Raw genomic sequence first — 17,771 nt, 5'->3', positions numbered from 1 at the left:
CCTGAGCCGACCCAGCACTGGAGCCTACCTGGCTCTTTGGTGGGGCTAATGGTGGACTCTGGGAGGGCTCACGCCAAGGAGTACTTCCCAGAACTTCTGCCTCCAGTGTCCTTGTCCCCATGGCGAGCCACAGCCACCCCCCACCTCTGCACGAGACCCTCCAACACAAGCAGGTCGGTCTGGTTCAGTCTCCCCTGGGTTCACTGCTCCTTCCCCTGGGTCCTGATGCACACACTACTTTGTGTGTGCCCTGGAAGAGTGGAGTATCTGTTTCCCCCAGTCCTGTCTAAGTCCTGCAGTCAAATCCCACTAGCCTTCAAAGTCTGATTCTCTAGGAATTCCTCCTCCCGTTGCTGGACCCCCAGGTTGGGAAGCCTGACGAGGGGCTCAGAACCTTCACTCCAGTGGGTGGACTTCTGTGGTATAAGTGTTCTCCAGTCTGTGAGTCACCCACCCACAAGTTATGGGATTTGATTTTACTGTGACTGCGCCCCTCCTACCGTCTCATTGTGGCTTCCCCTTTGTCTTTGGATGTGGGGTATCTTTTTTGGTGAGTTCCAGTGTCTTCCTGTCGATGACTGTCCAGCAGCTAGTTGTGATTCTGGTGTTCTCACAAGAGGGAGTGAGAGCACGTCCTTCTACACCACCATCTTGGTTCAGTGCTGGTGAGGTGAGAAGTTTTAATGCTATTCTTAACCATTTGTACAGAAGTTGATTTTCTTAAGGTATATTATAAACTATGAAAATTACTTGAGTGATGAGACCGGGCTCAAATATCCAATGGAGCTTTTGCAACACCAGACAGTTCTTTATAAACTGTATTACTTGCTTATGGGGTTTAATGCCACATTAACAGATTTAATATAGCACTTGGATTACAGGAATACATACCCCACCATGAACATGCACAAACCAAACACTCTTGTCACTGTAACTGTAAACTTTGAACCAAACACTCTTGTCATTGTAACTATAACCTTTGAATAGTTCGTCATACTGGATACCAATTTCTTTCCAACTTCAGAGATAAAATCAGCACAATATACAAATGCCAAATATTAACACAGTGTGAAACTATTGAATGGCCTGGCACAGGAATTTTAAACATCCTTTTGACCACAGCTAGTAACGGGCTGAACCTGCCACCAATGTGATAAGCTGCTTCTCTAAGGAGAAGTACAGAAGTCAATTAACTTTAAACATAGAGATAATCATCACTCATTACCACATGCTGGTGTCTAAATCTTTACAAATGTTTTATAATAAGATTTCAATTTTTCATCTGTTCCCAAATTTAATTAACCTTCTTGCCATATAGAAATCCTCACTGCTTCCCTACTCTCAAATAAATTGGGTTCATCTTTGATTATTCGAGAAAGAGTGCATGAAGTGGCCAGAATTTCACTGCCTTTGGAGGAACTTCTCAGTACATATAAAATGCAATCTGGCCCCCACTATATGATCAGCTGAAAGCCTTAAATCCCTACTAATCATTCTGGAGAAGTGGCACACCACTCTGCTGTTGTGTTAAGAATTCTCGAGAGGGAGAGGAGGTTAAGAAATGACGGTGGCATGGACCAGGGTGGAAGCAATGGGAGTGGTGAGAAGTAATAGGATTCTGGATATATAATGAAGGTAGAAAACAACAGGACTTGCTGATGGAGGTTACAAGGAAAGTGAGAGAAAGAGAATAAAGAATTTACTCCAAGGTTTCTGGCCTGGGGTCAAGAGAAGTTCTTCTGAAAATGGAAGCAATTAATAGCATGCTTGGGTGTCTACAGTAACAGACGACAAGGCAGAGGATATCGGGTATAGGCACAGATGCAGATAGATGGGTACATGTGGTGGAAGCTTGTGGAAGTACTCTTTTTTTTTTTGTTTTGTTTTTTGTTTTTTGTGGTATGCGGGCCTCCCTCTGCTGCGGCCTCTCCCGTTGCGGAGCACAGGCTCCGGACGCGCAGGCTCAGCGGCCATGGCTCACGGGCCCAGCCGCTCCCACGGGCCCAGCCGCTCCATGGAAGTACTCTTGATTACTTCAATTTTCTCAGTGGAATAAGATCCAAAATACACGTTGAGAGTAAAGGTGGAGGATGTGTTGGAGGTTTAAGGAGAAAGGAATATGTATGATTAGTAACCTAGGAAAGGAGAGGAAATGGCTAAGAAAACATGGCATGATTGTTGGGCAGCAGTAAGCAAACTCCCTCTGAGTTTGTGATCATAAATTTAAAATGAGATTAGCCTGTATAGATGCTAATGTTTTTCTCCTACTTCAGCTAAGCAAAGAACTGGCATAGAGTAGTTGGGAAGTAGGATTTAATCAGGGTTGGGTTTTGACAGCAAGTTAACAAGGAGAGAGAAGGGCCAAGGAAACTGAAGATGTATGCATGGGAGTGGCCATGGAAGTCAAGCTGGGTAAGGAAGAGAAGTGAGGATATAAGAGGGATGAGCGGCACTTTAAAGGTGGTAGGATCAATGCCATATAACCAGAGGTTCTTCCCTGTTCAATGATGCTTTGGTATTTTTGTTCTATTATTTTTGTACTTTGTACCTGTTTATACATCAGTTGTTAAAATATGGGAGAAATTATGAATATGTGACTCTGTTTGGAGCCTAGTACTATATGATGCACAATTAGATCTTAAACTTGCCTACTCATGACATTCAGCCTAGTCTCTCTTCCCAGCCCTGCCCTCAAATGCAAATGCACACACATACAGGCACACACTTACATGTAAAATAACAGTGGTTACCTTTGGGTGGTGACTACAGTTTTGTTGTTGTTATATGGAGTTCTGGGTGAAGGTTTTTTTTCCCTTGTAATTTCTAGTTTCTAAATTTTCTATATTGCGTATGAAATGCTTTTGTAATTTAGAAAAAAATGTGTAAAGGAACATATGTATTTATATCCATATATACTTAAATGCTGGCTGTGCTCCCTAATGAGGTATTAGAAGACTTAACCAGGCAGGATTAAGGCCATAGACAAGTTTCAGAAAATAAGAGATTTCAGAGGATAGAAGATGACATACTTTTAAAAACTATCAGTTTTCACAAAACATATGCATGGATCATTGTCCAGCGAGTGAAGAATATTAAAATGCATGACACTGAATCTACAATTAAAACAGTAAAATATTTTTAAATTGGAAGAAAGGGCCATTACAAACCTGCTTCCTGCTTTGAGCTCTCGCATTCCGTAATCTTCGAGCAGAATAAAAGATAAAATAGCCCACAGTTGCTGCCGTAATAATAAAAAATGACACAGAAACGAAGAAAATTGAATAGTGATTCACCCAAGGGCCATGTTTTTTCCCTACTTCAATGACCATTGTTACTTGTATGCCTCTTTGAATAGATTGTAGAATTTTTGTGCCTTTCAGATTGCCAATCATGATTGCAACAATGTCTCCTGCACCTGTAAAAGAAAAGAAATTCAGTTTTAGTTTGGTAAAGCATTCTTAGTATAAAAATCCAATTGCTAAAATGATTTTAAATGACACTCAATGAGACAAAGGAAGGACATTCATTCAATTAACATTTATTGGGCACATATGCATATGTAGGTTATAGGGAATATAAACATGCTGAGACTTGGTTACTGATCTTAAGGAACTCATAGTTTAGTAAGGAAGCTATGATATATATAACAAATACCTCCCCTCCCCTCAGGTTTGCCACCTATAATTCAAAAGTATTGGGTTTGGGACCCAATTTGCCTCTTACATGAAGGCTTTCTTAAAGACAAGTAGTCACCTGGATGGTAGGGAATTCTCCTAGAGAATCTGAGATTTGAGAAAGACAAAACTATTTAACTATATGTTTCCCAATTTATAAAGTGATAGACTATCTCATGAGCTCGCTACTAAAATGTATAAGGATCTACATATCAGGATTAGTAATTTGAGACAAACAATGATTACAAGCCCAAATGGACAACCTATATATATGTCCATGTGCCATTTTTCTATATCCTCAAGAGCAATATAAAATTTGTCCAAGATGCTCTAAGGTTTTGCATGGACCTAATCAGGTTAGCAATGAATATAACATGTAAAATTGATAGAAATGTGTTTCTATTCAACCCCAACTAAAGTCAAGTCTGAAATCAGACTAAACTTATTACTTAGTCTAATCGTCTATAAGTCTTAGTCTAAAGGCCAAATCTCTATAACATCTCCCACTTTACCAGTCGACTTTATAAATCTTGTGATAAAAATAAAGAACAGACATTATCTTTCCCAGTGGTGTGTGAATGTTAAATTACTCTCACCATTCCAACGCTTAATGACCTGAGACCAATAATCTTTAGGAAGAGAATAGAATTCTTCGAATGTTAATAGCATTCACACTTTCAATGGATCAAATCAAGAGTACAAACCTTAAATGGCAATGTATATAGCAGAATTATTATGCAAGTAATCCCTTAAATTTATGGCCCCCAGTGGCCAAAGTCTACGAAAGATCAAGATCCTCTTCTTACTTGAAGTTACTAATTCAAAAAATATATTCATAGGGTATTATTAAAGATCCTTAACGTTCCAAAAGACATTACTTTTACATATGACAGTCATTTAGTTAAACCCTTTTATATAACTTTGCTGACTCATTTGCCATTACTCAGTTTGGTAACATTGACAACTCACTCTCTTCCCATTTACATGAGGAAAATCTCAGAAGCAATGGGAAGTGAAGGAGGCTGAAATGTCTTCTTTGCATCTCTTTCCTCTATCAGTATATAATGCAAATAGTCCTAAAGAACTGGCTATTTTGCAAGAGAGAGGCTCATTTTTCTCTTTATTTGGGGGCTTTACATTTCTATCTTTGGCACTAAAAGCACAGAAATTATTTCAATTCTCTTTTGTCACTATTTGGCTTTTCTCTACAAGCCATCTATCAGGAAAATTTCTGGTTATAAAATTTTGATTAATTATATAACCTAGCGTTCATTTCTGATATTGTAACCTGAATAATCTTTGAAAGCATAGATCATTCTAAAAATGAGGTTTGGGAATATATGATAATTTTAAAGATTTCTTTTTAAATCACAGATGTGTCCTTCTAAATGTTTTTGACTAACAGAAGTAAGTTTTCATTCTTTTAGAAGATATGAGGTGGGTGGCAGGGCTGGATGCTCAGGAACATACTGGCCATTGTGGTCAAATGCAGATTCAAAAACAAGGGTAGTCAAGAAATATACATTGTCTACACGTAAGGAACAATGCTGTGCCTCAATCGCCCCAATTCATATTCATATATGCTATATGTAGTCCAACTATCTATTGAATTAGCGTTCTAATCACATAAAAGACCTATTTCTAAGCATTATTATATATCTCCTCCTCCTTACACCCTTGCAACTATTTAAAAACTGCTCCCCCTGCACTGTTCCCGATCACACTTAATGGCATCACAACCCTCTGCTCACCGGGTTTAGTAACCTCAGAATCACATTTGAATACTCACTGCTAACCTAGTCAGTCATGTAGATAATACTTCCTTGGCATCTCCCATTTTCAGATCCTCTGTTCCATTCCTGCTGCCCTATAATGTAGGCCCTCATAATTTCCTTGCCTGAGCTACTTCAGTAACCTCCTAACTGGTCACCCTAACTCCAATTTTCCCCCTTCCCTTAAAGTTTCATCAGCCTTCCTGGTTGACATTTGTCATCACTTAGTTGGATCATGCCTCTTCCCTACTCAAAAGTCTTTAGTGGCTCCTTATTACTCATTAAATTTCTGACTTCTTGGCCTAGCATTTAAAGTCTTACATGATCCGGTCCCAAGCCAACTTTTCCAGTTTGATGTACCTCCACTACACCCCCATCTCATGAACACTTAGATCCAGCCACATGGGATCTGCTAGTGTCATTCACTCTTCATAACTTTCCTTTTGCTCATTCGGTTCTCTCAGCCTAAAATGCTCTACATCTGCTCTGACACTCCCCCTTCCTTCTCTGCCTGTCTATGTGTTACTCAAGTCCCAGCTCAAATGCTGCCTCCTGTGTTATTTTCCCGAGTTCCAAGTGAGAATGTAAATGTTCCCTCTTTGCTCCTCTGTTACCCCCTCTCTAAAGAACATTTTAAGGGCAGAGACTGTCTTTTAATTAACTACAGTAACGCCTTCCTTTATATGGTATTGTCAGAGAATTAGGTATTCCATATTTAAATCCCCAAGTAACAAAAAGTTTTATACAAATACTTAATTTCAACAATTTTGAAAGGACATTTAAAAAAGTCATCCATACAGCCCTATTTTCCTAATTAGGATATACTGATTATGATTTACTATTGATAGTGGATCATCTTTGTAAGCTATTATTTAATACAGTAGTTAGGTTATTTGTCCCCAAACTGTTATGATTTTTCACCAAAGTCACAGACTTGGAGAGCTGGAATGGACCTTAGGTATTATGCAGTCTCTTTTTTAAAAAAATTTATTTATTTAATGTATTTATTTTTTGGCTGTGTTGGGTCTTCGTCGCTGTGCGCGGGCTTTCTCTAGTTGCGGCGAGCAGGGGCTACTCTTTGTTGCAGCGCGCGGGCTTCCCTTGTTGCGGAGCACGGGCTCTAGGCGCGTGGGCTTCAGTAGTTGTGGCACGCGGGCTCTAGAGCTCAGGCTTAGTAGTTGTGGCACAGGGGCTTAGATGCTCTGCGGCATGTGAGATCTTCCGGGACCAGGGCTCGAACCCGTGTCCCCTGCATTGGCAGGCGGATTCTCAACCACTGCACCACCAGGGAAGCCCCTCTGACTCATTTTTGAGTTCTCACTTTGGGTAATTTTCTTTGGGGGAGAGAGGTTGTCAGTTGTTGCTTCTAGCAGCATCTCTCCCCTCTTTCTAATTTTATACATCTAATCTACTGTCAGCTCTGAAAAGTCAATCAAGCTTGGATCTAAACAAAGAATAAAACAGGCTCCCAGAGACAGCTTGAGGGCTTTGGTGCAAGTACCACCCTTTGATATTTAGATTGGTTGCTCAGTGACATTTTTGTTTACTTCCTGAACCCTGGCTATGTTCTGGATAACTGAAATTGCCAGATAAGATTCATCTGTAAACTAGACCCTATTCTAAGTGCTTTACCTGTATTAACATATTTAATCCTTACATCAACCCTATAAGGTAGGCACTGCTATTATCCCATTAGAGATAAGACTGACTAACTTGCCTAAGAAAACACAGGCTAATACGTGCAGAACTGGTATCTGAACCCAGGCAGTTTGGTTTCAGTGCCTCTGCTCTTCGCACCATTCTACATCAGTTCTCTATCTTCAATGAAACCTAAAGCTATTATTTGACTGTAGAAAATGAAAATTAAATAGGTACACTCGGGATGGGGAGTGGTAAATGTTTTACAACTGGCTGTTGGGGGAGGTGGAAGAAGCCTCGATTTGTAGTGTGTGCCGATTTCCATGGTATAAATACTACTCCCATGGCCATATGAATGTAGAGTTGGGAAAATATGGGTACAACTGGCTGAGTCAGATGACTCCAGTGCACCACTGGACATTACAGAGTCAAAACTTAAATACACGTAGTATACAATTCAAAACTTATAACGAAATTACTTTGCTTATTCTTTTCACTTATTCATACCTACTTTAAAAAGCCAAAGTTCATGTACAGTCCCAAGTAAAATTTGTTTCTCTATTTGCTATTGTTAAAAACACAGGGCTTCCCTGGTGGCGCAGTGGTTGAGAGTCCACCTGCCGATGCAGGGGATATGGGTTCGTGCCCCGGTCCGGGAAGATCCCACATGCCGCGGAGCGGCTGGGCCCGTGAGCCATGGCCGCTGAGCCTGCGCGTCCGGAGCCTGTGCTCCGCGACGGGAGAGGCCACAGCGGTGAGAGGCCCGCGTACCGCAAAAAAAAAAAAAAAACAAAAAGAAAAACACACACTCAAAATATGTACCCTAAAACTTCAAAGAACAATCAGACTTCTTTTTGTGGAACAGAAAAAAAAACCTTTTTCTGACTGGGGCGTGTGAGTGAGTGAGTGAGTGAGTGAGTGTGTGTGTGTGTGTGTGTGTGTGTGTGTGTGTGTGTCTGTTTTGCTACAGCAGGCAGGCCAAGCCTTTTTCTCCCTTAAGCTTTCTTCCTGTCCTTAAAATATTGGAGATTCAAGGGGCTGTTATGCTTCATCTAATTCCAAACCTCTCAAATTAAAATTAATGACTTTGAAAGTGATCTTTTCAAAGCATCACAAAACATATTCTGTATAAAAAGTTAGCCATTTATTGTAAGAAACACAGATGTGGTCGTATTCAGAACTTATTCTGAATGTTTAATTTCTCTGATTTCTGGTGTGTTGAGCAATAGAAACTTGAAGGGAACTTTGAAAATGCACACAAAGCCCAGAAGTTTTTCTCATCTTAAATAAGATTTAGAAAATGTGAAGAATGACATTTTTTCAAAGGGATGATTAAAATACAATCTTTTGCCTATTTGGAAGGATGAAGTATTGCTATTCCCTTCCTGGAGAAACTCAAAGCACTTCTTCAGTGATTATAAGAACTGATCTTTGAAGACAGGAGTTCAGACACTCAAGAAAACAAGCTCAGTTAACAGAAACCTAACCTGTATCATTGAATCTATGTTCTTTATGCTGCAGAATTTTGCATATCGGTTTATTCTCTCACAGTAGTACAATAATGTATTAAACGGAAATAGTTTTAACAATCTTTAAGATTATTGCTATTTCCTTAAACCATTCTTACAGTTGATCTTTTTTTTTTTTTAACAGTTTGGCAGTTTCTTGGTTTTTTTTTATAAATTTATTTATCTATTTATTTATTTTTGGCTGCGTTGGGTCTTCGTTGCTGCGCGTGGGCTTTCTCTAGTTGCGGCGAGCGGGGGCTACTCTTCGTTGTGGTGCGTGGGCTTCTCACTGTGCTGGCTTCTCTTGTTGCGGAGCACGGGCTCTAGGTGCGTGGGCTTCAGTAGTTGTGCCTCGCGGGCTCTAGAGCGCAGGCTCAGTAGTTGTGGCTTGTGGGCTCTAGAGCACAGGCTCCGTAGTCGTGGCGCACGGGCTTAGTTGCTCCGTGGCATGTGGGATCTTCCTGGACCAGGGCTCGAACCCGTGTCCCCTGCATTGGCAGGCAGATTCTTAACCACTGAGCCACCAGGGAAGCCCCTTACAGTTGATCTTTAAAACCAATGTTGATGTACTAATACATAGACTCTTATACAAGGTGTCAAGCTTTTCACTTTTCTATCCAAAATATTGCTACAACTATCTCATTTGGAAAGTACCAGGCTTAAGAAGCCAAATATGGGTTGTACAGCTCAGCTGATTAAAACATGGTGCTAATAAGATCAAGGCTATCCAATTAATCTTCTTGTGGATCAGTTATACAGAAGACAGTACCTCTAAACTCATTAAGTATTTTGTAAGTATCTATACACATGCCAGACACTGTGCTAGGCCTTGGGGCTACAGAAAGGAATAAAATATAGTCCCTGCCCTCTAGGCACTTGCAAATGTCTCCTATATATTAGCCATTCACCACTAGGAATATGAACTAAGCCAGCGAAATGAATTGTACATATCCATTTTCATGGCCAGTAGTAGAAAAAAAGGATTTCCAAATCACATTCCGAACTGATACTGGGTTAGAATAGGTTCCTATATAAAAAAGACAACTTAATTTCCTTCAATGTCCAGTAATTGGTAATATAACAAACTGTACTTGTTTTGATATTTCTGAACTTGGTAGTGCTCTTTATTTAAAAATTGGTAACCAGAAACAGACTAGAGTTTGAAGGAGGGAAGAAGTATCATGTGGCAAAAATAACCCTGAAGTGGGAATCAGACCACTGGGTTGCAGCTTTTGCCTGAAGGAAGCAGGGCTGTACTAAGCTTCTAAAATCAATTCTGGCAAAGCAATATGACTACATCTCTCCTGCTATCCTTACGGAATTTTCAAACAGCTATTACTTTCATTGTTTTTCCAAAAATCATAGCACCCATTCCCACCAAAAAGAAAATAAAAATCTTTAACATGCTAGAAATGTCTGATGAGGAAAACTGATCATTAGTTGCACAACAAACCTTTATGGCCTAAACCCTGATCACAGAACAGCTGTCATTTCAGGATTTGAATCTCTCCAAATCTGCACTTGGTTTCAAGGATTTATTCATAAACTTTTAAAATGTCTTTATTGGAGTATAATTGCTTTACAATGCTGTGTTAGTTTCTGCTTTACAACGAAGTGAATCAGCTATATGTATACATATATCCCCATATCTCCCTCTTGCATCTCCCTCCCACCCTCCCTATCCCACCCCTCTAGGTTGTCACAAAGCATCGAGCTGATCTCCCTGTGCTATGCAAATACATAAATTTTAATGCTTTGTAGCTGATAAATTTTCAGAGTTGAAAAGCAAAAAAAAAACAACAGGCTGTCATTTTTACAATTCTAGTGTATTAACACCACTTTTTTGTGTGTGTGTGTGTGGTATGCGGGCCTCCCCCTGCTGCGGCCTCTCCTGTTGCGGAGCACAGGCTCCGGACGCGCAGGCCCAGCGGCCACGGCTCACGGGCCCAGCCGCTCCGCGGCACGTGGGATCCTCCCAGACCGGGGCGCGAACCCGGTTCCCCTGCATCGGCAGGCGGACGCGCAACCACCGCGCCACCAGGGAAGCCCCCCCCCCTTTTTTTTTTTCTGTGAACACCACTTTACAATTAACAATTTAATGGTCAAGAATAGCTAATCTGGGCTCTTGTTGCTTAAACACATGTTCCTGGGTCCAGCAGAACTTTAACGACATCTATCTTGATAGGATCATTGTAGCAGTCACTCAATTCTCCAGGGAATCCTTGAACTTCCCACTTAAAAATCGTTAACAACATGATATGGCTCAAGTTTTTCACATTCTCACTCTGCTATCTAGAGTATTTTGGGAGAAGGGACAGATTAGGAATAGATAATAATTAAGCAGAAGAGGAAATTCAGACTCCAATTTCAAATGTTCAACAGTGAATAAGGTTTTGGCATGTGCCTATCTTGGGAACAAAGGTAACAAAATAGGCCATAGCAACTCTTACTACTGTTACTCAATATCATTCAATTAAAATATCATTCAATTATAATTAATATAAATAAAGGTTATCTATCCTCAGCACTACTGGCAAAAAGTACTTTATAGTTATTATTCATAATATATAGAAATTTGACCCTAGGATCCTGCTGGTGGCCAACCCCATTCATTTCTTTCAAAAAAACTAATGATATTATGGTTTTGATCTAATCTTATTTATTTGTGAACACAGACAAATTCATTGAATAAATTATTTTTCAAGTGCAAACCATGTAGTGAGCTCTGTGCTTCTGGATCTTCCCCCCACACACACACATTTTAATATTAACATGTCAAAATGTAAAATAAAGTCTAAAATATTTTACAATATATGAAATATCCTAAGCATATGGATGGCATACTTACAGCACCTTGGCATTCAAACACAAAATACGAGGAGGTGAGGAAAGCTGTTCTAGTATCTATTTCAACCAGTTTTCCACTTTTAATATTAGAAAGAAGTATTCACAATGAGCGACTTACAAATAATAAGGGCAATTGAAAGCCAAAGTAGCTCTTCTAAAAATAAGCTCACATTCAATACTGCCCAACATTCTGATGATACAATGGGGTCACCACTTATGAATTCACTTGTATCTGGAATGAACAAGATCTAGGTGTGACAAATTCCAACATAATTCTCTAACAAACATTTCCTCCATTAGAAAATCTGGAACCAATTCAAGTGAACTTCTATATATTCGTTCTGTCCACAGTAGCTTTTAAAGGTTCAGTTCCCCCCCACCCCCTCCCTCATAGCCCAAACTCTTTGAGCAACTGGGGAAGGTCAATGTATTTCAAAGAGGGATATCAAAGCTCCCCAGACCAAGCAGTCCTAAGTGGGATTTTTTTAAACCAGTAAAAAAAAAAAAATTATCTAAACTTTTAAGCCAGACTAGGCTCTCTTTATTCAAATTCCTGTTTTGTGACAACTTGTTTTTTTTGCCCCCTTTTGGTTATTGCCAGTCACCAATGAACCAAATTTAGTTTCTTAAATTGACTGCTTCATGGCAGTTCTCTGGATGAAAAAAAAAATAGTCTTATCATTGCACCTCAACAAACAAATATACAAATGATTTCTTAAAAGTATCTGGAAATATATGTCTGTGGTTTAGTGGGAACCAGACAAATCAGTACTGCACATCCCTTTAATATGTTATGCTCCTAACTAGCCTTTAGGTAAATTCTAGTCTATAGAAGAATATGAAATAGGCATTAGTACAGGTTGCCTGTTGGTTAAAGCAATGGTTCTTAACTTTTTGTACTGTTACAAATCATCTTTTTGAGGGAGGGGTGGTGGCAGTGAAGATGACCAAAATCACCTTCTATTATTAGCATCCTTTTAAGCCAACAAATGAAACAGAAGCACACAGCCAGGGGTAGTTCAGCAAGTTGCCTTTCTTTCTGTCCTGTACCCCCAGGTTTTGAAGGTAATACTACATTAGCGAATGGGTCACAGATTTGATATGGCACCAAAAAAAATCTCAGGAGCTGGAACCCTCAGGAAACAGCATATTAAAGACACTAGGAAATTAGAAACCATGCTGTTCCAAAGGTCACAGATGCATAATTTGTGGATGACATGTCATATTCACAGATAAACAATTCTTAGAATTATTATTTAAAAACCTAGTCCTGCCAGGCCTCTTCTGATTTCCACAAGTGGTAATGTTTAGCACATTGTTAAGAACCCAAGGGCTAGATCAGTATTCCTCCAAGTTTCTAGACTTGGGACTCCTTTATACGCTTTAAAGTTATTGAAGACTCCAAAGAACTTTTGTTTATGTAGATTATTTCTATTCATATTAATCATATTAGAAATTAACAGAGAATTTTACATTTATTTATTCATTCATTTAAAATAACAGCTGTAAATATGTTAATGTAATTAACATTTTTTAATCAAAAATAACTATTTTCCCCAAAAACGTAACAAGAGCGGCATTGTCATTTGTGCAAACCTCTTTTTTTTTTTTTTTTTTTTTTTTGGTGGTATGCGGGCCTCCCTCTGCTGCGGCCTCTCCCGTTGCGGAGCACAGGCTCCGGACGCGCAGGCTCAGCGGCCATGGCCCACGGGCCCAGCCGCTCCGCGGCATGTGGGATCCTCCCAGACCGGGGCGCGAACCCGGTTCCCCTGAATCGGCAGGCGGACGCGCAACCACTGCGCCACCAGGGAAGCCCTGTGCAAACCTCTTTAATGTCAGATTTAACAGAAGACAGTTGGCTCTTCATATCTGCTTCTGCACTAGATCTACTGTGAACTGTTTTTCTGGTTGAAGTATATGAAGGTAAATCCGTACTCACACAGATATGTAATTAGAAGATTGAGGAGTGTTTAATAGGTCTTCCAAACACCCAAGGCCGAATAACTATTGTTTGTCAGTAGTTCTTTCAAGTTAAAAAGGAGTTGCTTGGAGAAAACAGCTAGTTCAGCTCACAACTCAGTCATACAAGTGCTTTGTGCCTACTTCCCATTTCACCACACAGAATAGGCAAAAAAAAAATAAAGTTGTGTATGACAGAGTAGAGGTTTAATAAAATTACTTATTCTTACTGCTACATCAAGGACATTCCTAAGTGAAACTGGCATTTTCTTTTTACTGTAAATGCATGGAGGTATAGTATATAACATAGTTTGGTGTTTCTGTCTTAACTGGTGCTAAGGTGCCAGCAGCTTTTCCCCACCGTTGTTTATACCATCCGTGTAAATGTCAACACAGTGAATTCTGCAAATAATGTCTACGTATTACTGTGAAAATAGTTTTGACCTCATGGGCCCCTGAAAGAATCTCAGGGACCAGTGCTCCCAGATCATATTTTGAAAACTGTCGGGCTAGATCAATGATCCTCAAACTTTAATATGCACGAGAATTACCTGGGAAACTTGTTAAAACATTGAACTCCCTGGGCCCCATTCCCTAATTCAGTATGTCTGGGGTGGGGCTGGGAAATCTGCAGTTTAACAGGTTCTGTGGGTTCTTTGGCTGCATGTGGTATGTGGTCCATACTTTCAGAAGTATCGGGCTGGAGTTTGATTATAGTTTGATGTTATGGTCAAGGAGTTTCAAGATAGTGGTCCAGTCACTCTAGCCAGATCAATGCCAATCCTTTACCCTGCATAGAAAAACTCTGCCAATAGACTTATTTTTTGAAAATTAGCCACATAATAAACAGGCCCATTTCTTTTCTGTTACAATACTGCTTCACTGTCACCATTGTCTCTCACCAAAATCACTGTAACAACCTCCTAACTGGTTTCCACGCCACCAGTCTCAGTCTTCTAATTCATTCCCCTTACAGCTACTGGATAAATTTTTCTAAATGGGAAAAACGTTCATGTAATTCCTTTGCCAAAGGCCTTTAAAGAGCTCTTTGCCAAAGGCCCTTAACTGGTCTCCATAAAGCTCTGTAGCTTTATTCACCTACAGAATAAAGTTCAACCTTCTTTTATAAGATCCTGACTCATCTGCATTAGATAGGTTTTACACTGTCTAGTGCAGGCTTCCCTTGAGGTTATCTGGTGTACTTGAGTTTCACTAAACCATGGATTCTTTCACGTTAGGGACTGGGTCTTTCACCACTGTAACTACAATGTCTAACGGAGTGCCTGGCACGTAACACATGTCAAATAAATATTTGATGAATGCAATTTTAAGTGTGCTATATTTAGTGGTAATTTGAACCTTGATTGAATCTGAAAACAAATTCATCCTTTAAAGATAATTGTGGTGAACAGAGTCTAAGATGCGCCTCCTCCCTGCATTCAAAGATGGCATTTCTTCAAGACTGTTTGCTTATAAGCAAGGACATATTATCTACACACGGGTAACAAATTAAATACTAATCCTACTCTGCAAACCCTGGGTTTAGTGTGACGCTTACTGCTACAGTGCTGATGCCACCGAGATCACCATACTGCCAGAGCAGCACTTAGGGTGGCAATAATCCCTCTCCAGCCTGGGGTCTGAGTCCACTTAAGTTTCACACTTACATTCAGGAGCTAGGATGGATGCCATTTTAGCCCCAAGTTCAAGTTAGAACCCAGTTATCCTGGTTCACTAGGAGACTGGTTGTTTGGGCACTTATGAGGAAGTTCAGAGGCATAAAAGAGAAGTCTTGAAGCAGTTGGAACAGGTTGAGTGTTTATACAACCTTAAATTTGTGCTGATACTGAGGAAAAGAAAATAATAAGATATGCTACTGCCAGGCCAGGCAGAAATTATGGTATGTATATTATTTGATTAATAGGGTATTCTGTAATTGTATTAAAATGTTTATGCTGAAGTTTTCTATTGTCATAGCTTTCGTTTTGGAGTAGTAAGATTTCTAGAAACAAAATTCAACATTTGTTGTTGCTATTTAGTAATGTTTCCTGGAGGAATGCTAGTCAGTAAACTCCACAGCATCAATGTATTCAACCCTTTGGGATAATAAATTGCACAATATCCAGAGCTATTCAGAATCTGATAAGACTATTTAATGGCTCAAGGTAAAGCAATTACTGACTAACAATATATACACAATAGGTTAAAACTAATCAGATCTCTGTTAGGCAGTAAAAAAGATGAACAGGAGATTTAGGGGTTTCGGGGAAAGAAAACTTACACAGATGAATGTTGGAAATTATGGTGCTCTTTTGTCCTTGTAGTCATTGGTTTTGTTTTCCTGTAACGTGAGACCTTGGGAAGGAGAATTCCACTGAATAAACTGTGCTGCATCCAAGGGGGAAAAATGAGCACAAAACCAGACCATAGCCTAGGCATAAAATAAAATTCTGACATGGCCTCCATCATGCCACTTTACCCTCAAATTTTCAGATCAGGTGAAACTAGTACAAGAATGTATGGACCTAGAGACTGTCATACAGAGTGAAGTAAGTCAGAAAGAGAAAAACAAATACCGTATAATAACACATATATATGGAATCTAAAGAAAAGAAAAAAGGTCATGAAGAACCTAGGGGTAAGATGGGAATAAAGACACAGACCTACTAGAGAATGGACTTGAGGATACGGGGAGGGGGTAGGGTAAGCTGGGACGAAGTGAGAGAGTGGCATGGACATATATACACTACCAAATATAAAATAGATTGCTAGTGGGGAGCAGCCGCACAGCACAGGGAGATCAGCTCACCGCATAGCACAGGGAGATCAGCTCAGTGCTTGGTGACCACCTAGAGGGGTGGGAGGGAGGGAGATGCAAGAGGGAAGAGATATGGGGACATATGTATACGTACAGCTGATTCACTTTGTTTATACAGCAGAAACTAACACAACATTGTAAAGCAATTATAGTCCAATAAAGATGTTAAAAATTTTTTTTTAATTAAAAAAAATCATTTGTAAATGAGTTATTTGGAACTAGAGACAATACATTTTCCCATAGTAATGCTGGTAAACAGTGTCTGAGCTCCCAAATGAGCCCACAGATTATTTCCATGTGGAATGCCTGGAGGACTAAAAACTTCAAAGCAAATATAAATTATTATTTAACCCATATTTGTAATAAAACTTCTCAGAAAAAAAAATCACAGAAATACTTAAAGCAAAAAGCAAACAAAAACCAAAAACATTTAAAATATCTTAAATAGTGGGACATAAGGAAAATGCATATTTAATCAGGAGGATTACATGGTTAATGGGAAGTTTCTGTGGAGACTGTGGGACTGAGTTATGGACACATTCAAGGTCGTCAGATATTGAAAGCACTGGCTGCTTATAATGTTTAATTTCACTTCAAAAGAAATGGCATCACATAGAAAGAAGCTCAAATTTTTTTGAAAAGGAAGATGGGGTTCAGCGAGAGAGAGAGGTGGGGGGAATATCTAAGGTACAATTAATTAAGCTATGAAAGGCAAAGGAAGTGGGTATAAAAGTAGAACACAAAATGTATCCTAAGAGAAACAGAAGTGGTACAGAAGCTACCCTTGAATTTGACAGTTTCTTGTGCAAACCACCAACTTGTGGAGTTTCACATAGCAGAATAGTATCTCAAGCGAAATGCCAATTTTGAAAACAAGTACAGAAGGTCCCCAACTTATGATGGTTTGACTTACGATATGTGTGGTATGATACTCTCTTGTGATGCTGGGCAGTAGCAGTCAGCCACGTGACCAATACACTTACCACCATTCTGTACCCAGACAACCATTCTGTTTTTCACTTTCAGTACAGTGTTCAATAAATTACATGAGATATTTAACACTTTATTATCAAATATGCCCAACTGTAGGCTAATATAAATGTTCTGAGCACATTTAAGGTAGGCCAAGCTAAGCTATGATGTTAGGTAGGTTAAGGCGTATTAAATGCATTCTCGACTTACAATATTTTCAACTTATGACTGGTTTATCAGGATGTAGCCCCATCATAAGTTGAGGAAGATCTGTAATTCAATTTTACTGATGTGTTAAATGCAATTTTCATTGAGCTTGTATGTTCTGCATATCATTAATGAAGTGTAAAATAAGAACACCATGATTCTCCTCTGCCCTTATTCTCACAAAATCTCTTCCTCTTTTCTAGAATGACAAAACCTATTGTCATCAGATGAACTCAGTGTGTCATGGGTTAAAACTGCCAATATATTGGATTCTTCTTCCTAAGCTGTTAAATTTAGCACTAATCTTAAAAGTACTGAACAGAATGGATATTGAAGGGGGTTAGTGAAGGGAAGCAGGCCTCTTATGGGAAACAAA

The 17,771-nt window shown here is 39.5% G+C and overlaps 1 protein-coding gene across 2 annotated transcripts in view; it reads right to left on the bottom strand.

The window, feature by feature from the left end:
* The window catches only part of RNF128 (ring finger protein 128), a 99,697-nt gene that overhangs the window by 30,602 nt on the left and 51,324 nt on the right, over positions 1–17,771 (bottom strand). For both annotated transcript variants that reach the window (XM_024128239.3, XM_024128238.2), the window contains exon 2: positions 3,168–3,415. In XM_024128239.3, coding sequence (XP_023984007.1) covers positions 3,168–3,415 — 248 coding nt within the window. The remainder of the gene's footprint in view (positions 1–3,167; positions 3,416–17,771) is intronic.

The sequence above is a fragment of the Physeter macrocephalus genome, chromosome 21 (genome assembly GCF_002837175.3).
Source record: "Physeter macrocephalus isolate SW-GA chromosome 21, ASM283717v5, whole genome shotgun sequence".
NCBI lineage: Eukaryota > Metazoa > Chordata > Mammalia > Artiodactyla > Physeteridae > Physeter > Physeter macrocephalus.
Note: the sequence above shows the minus strand (reverse complement) of the source record. Positions and strands in the feature narration are given on the sequence as shown.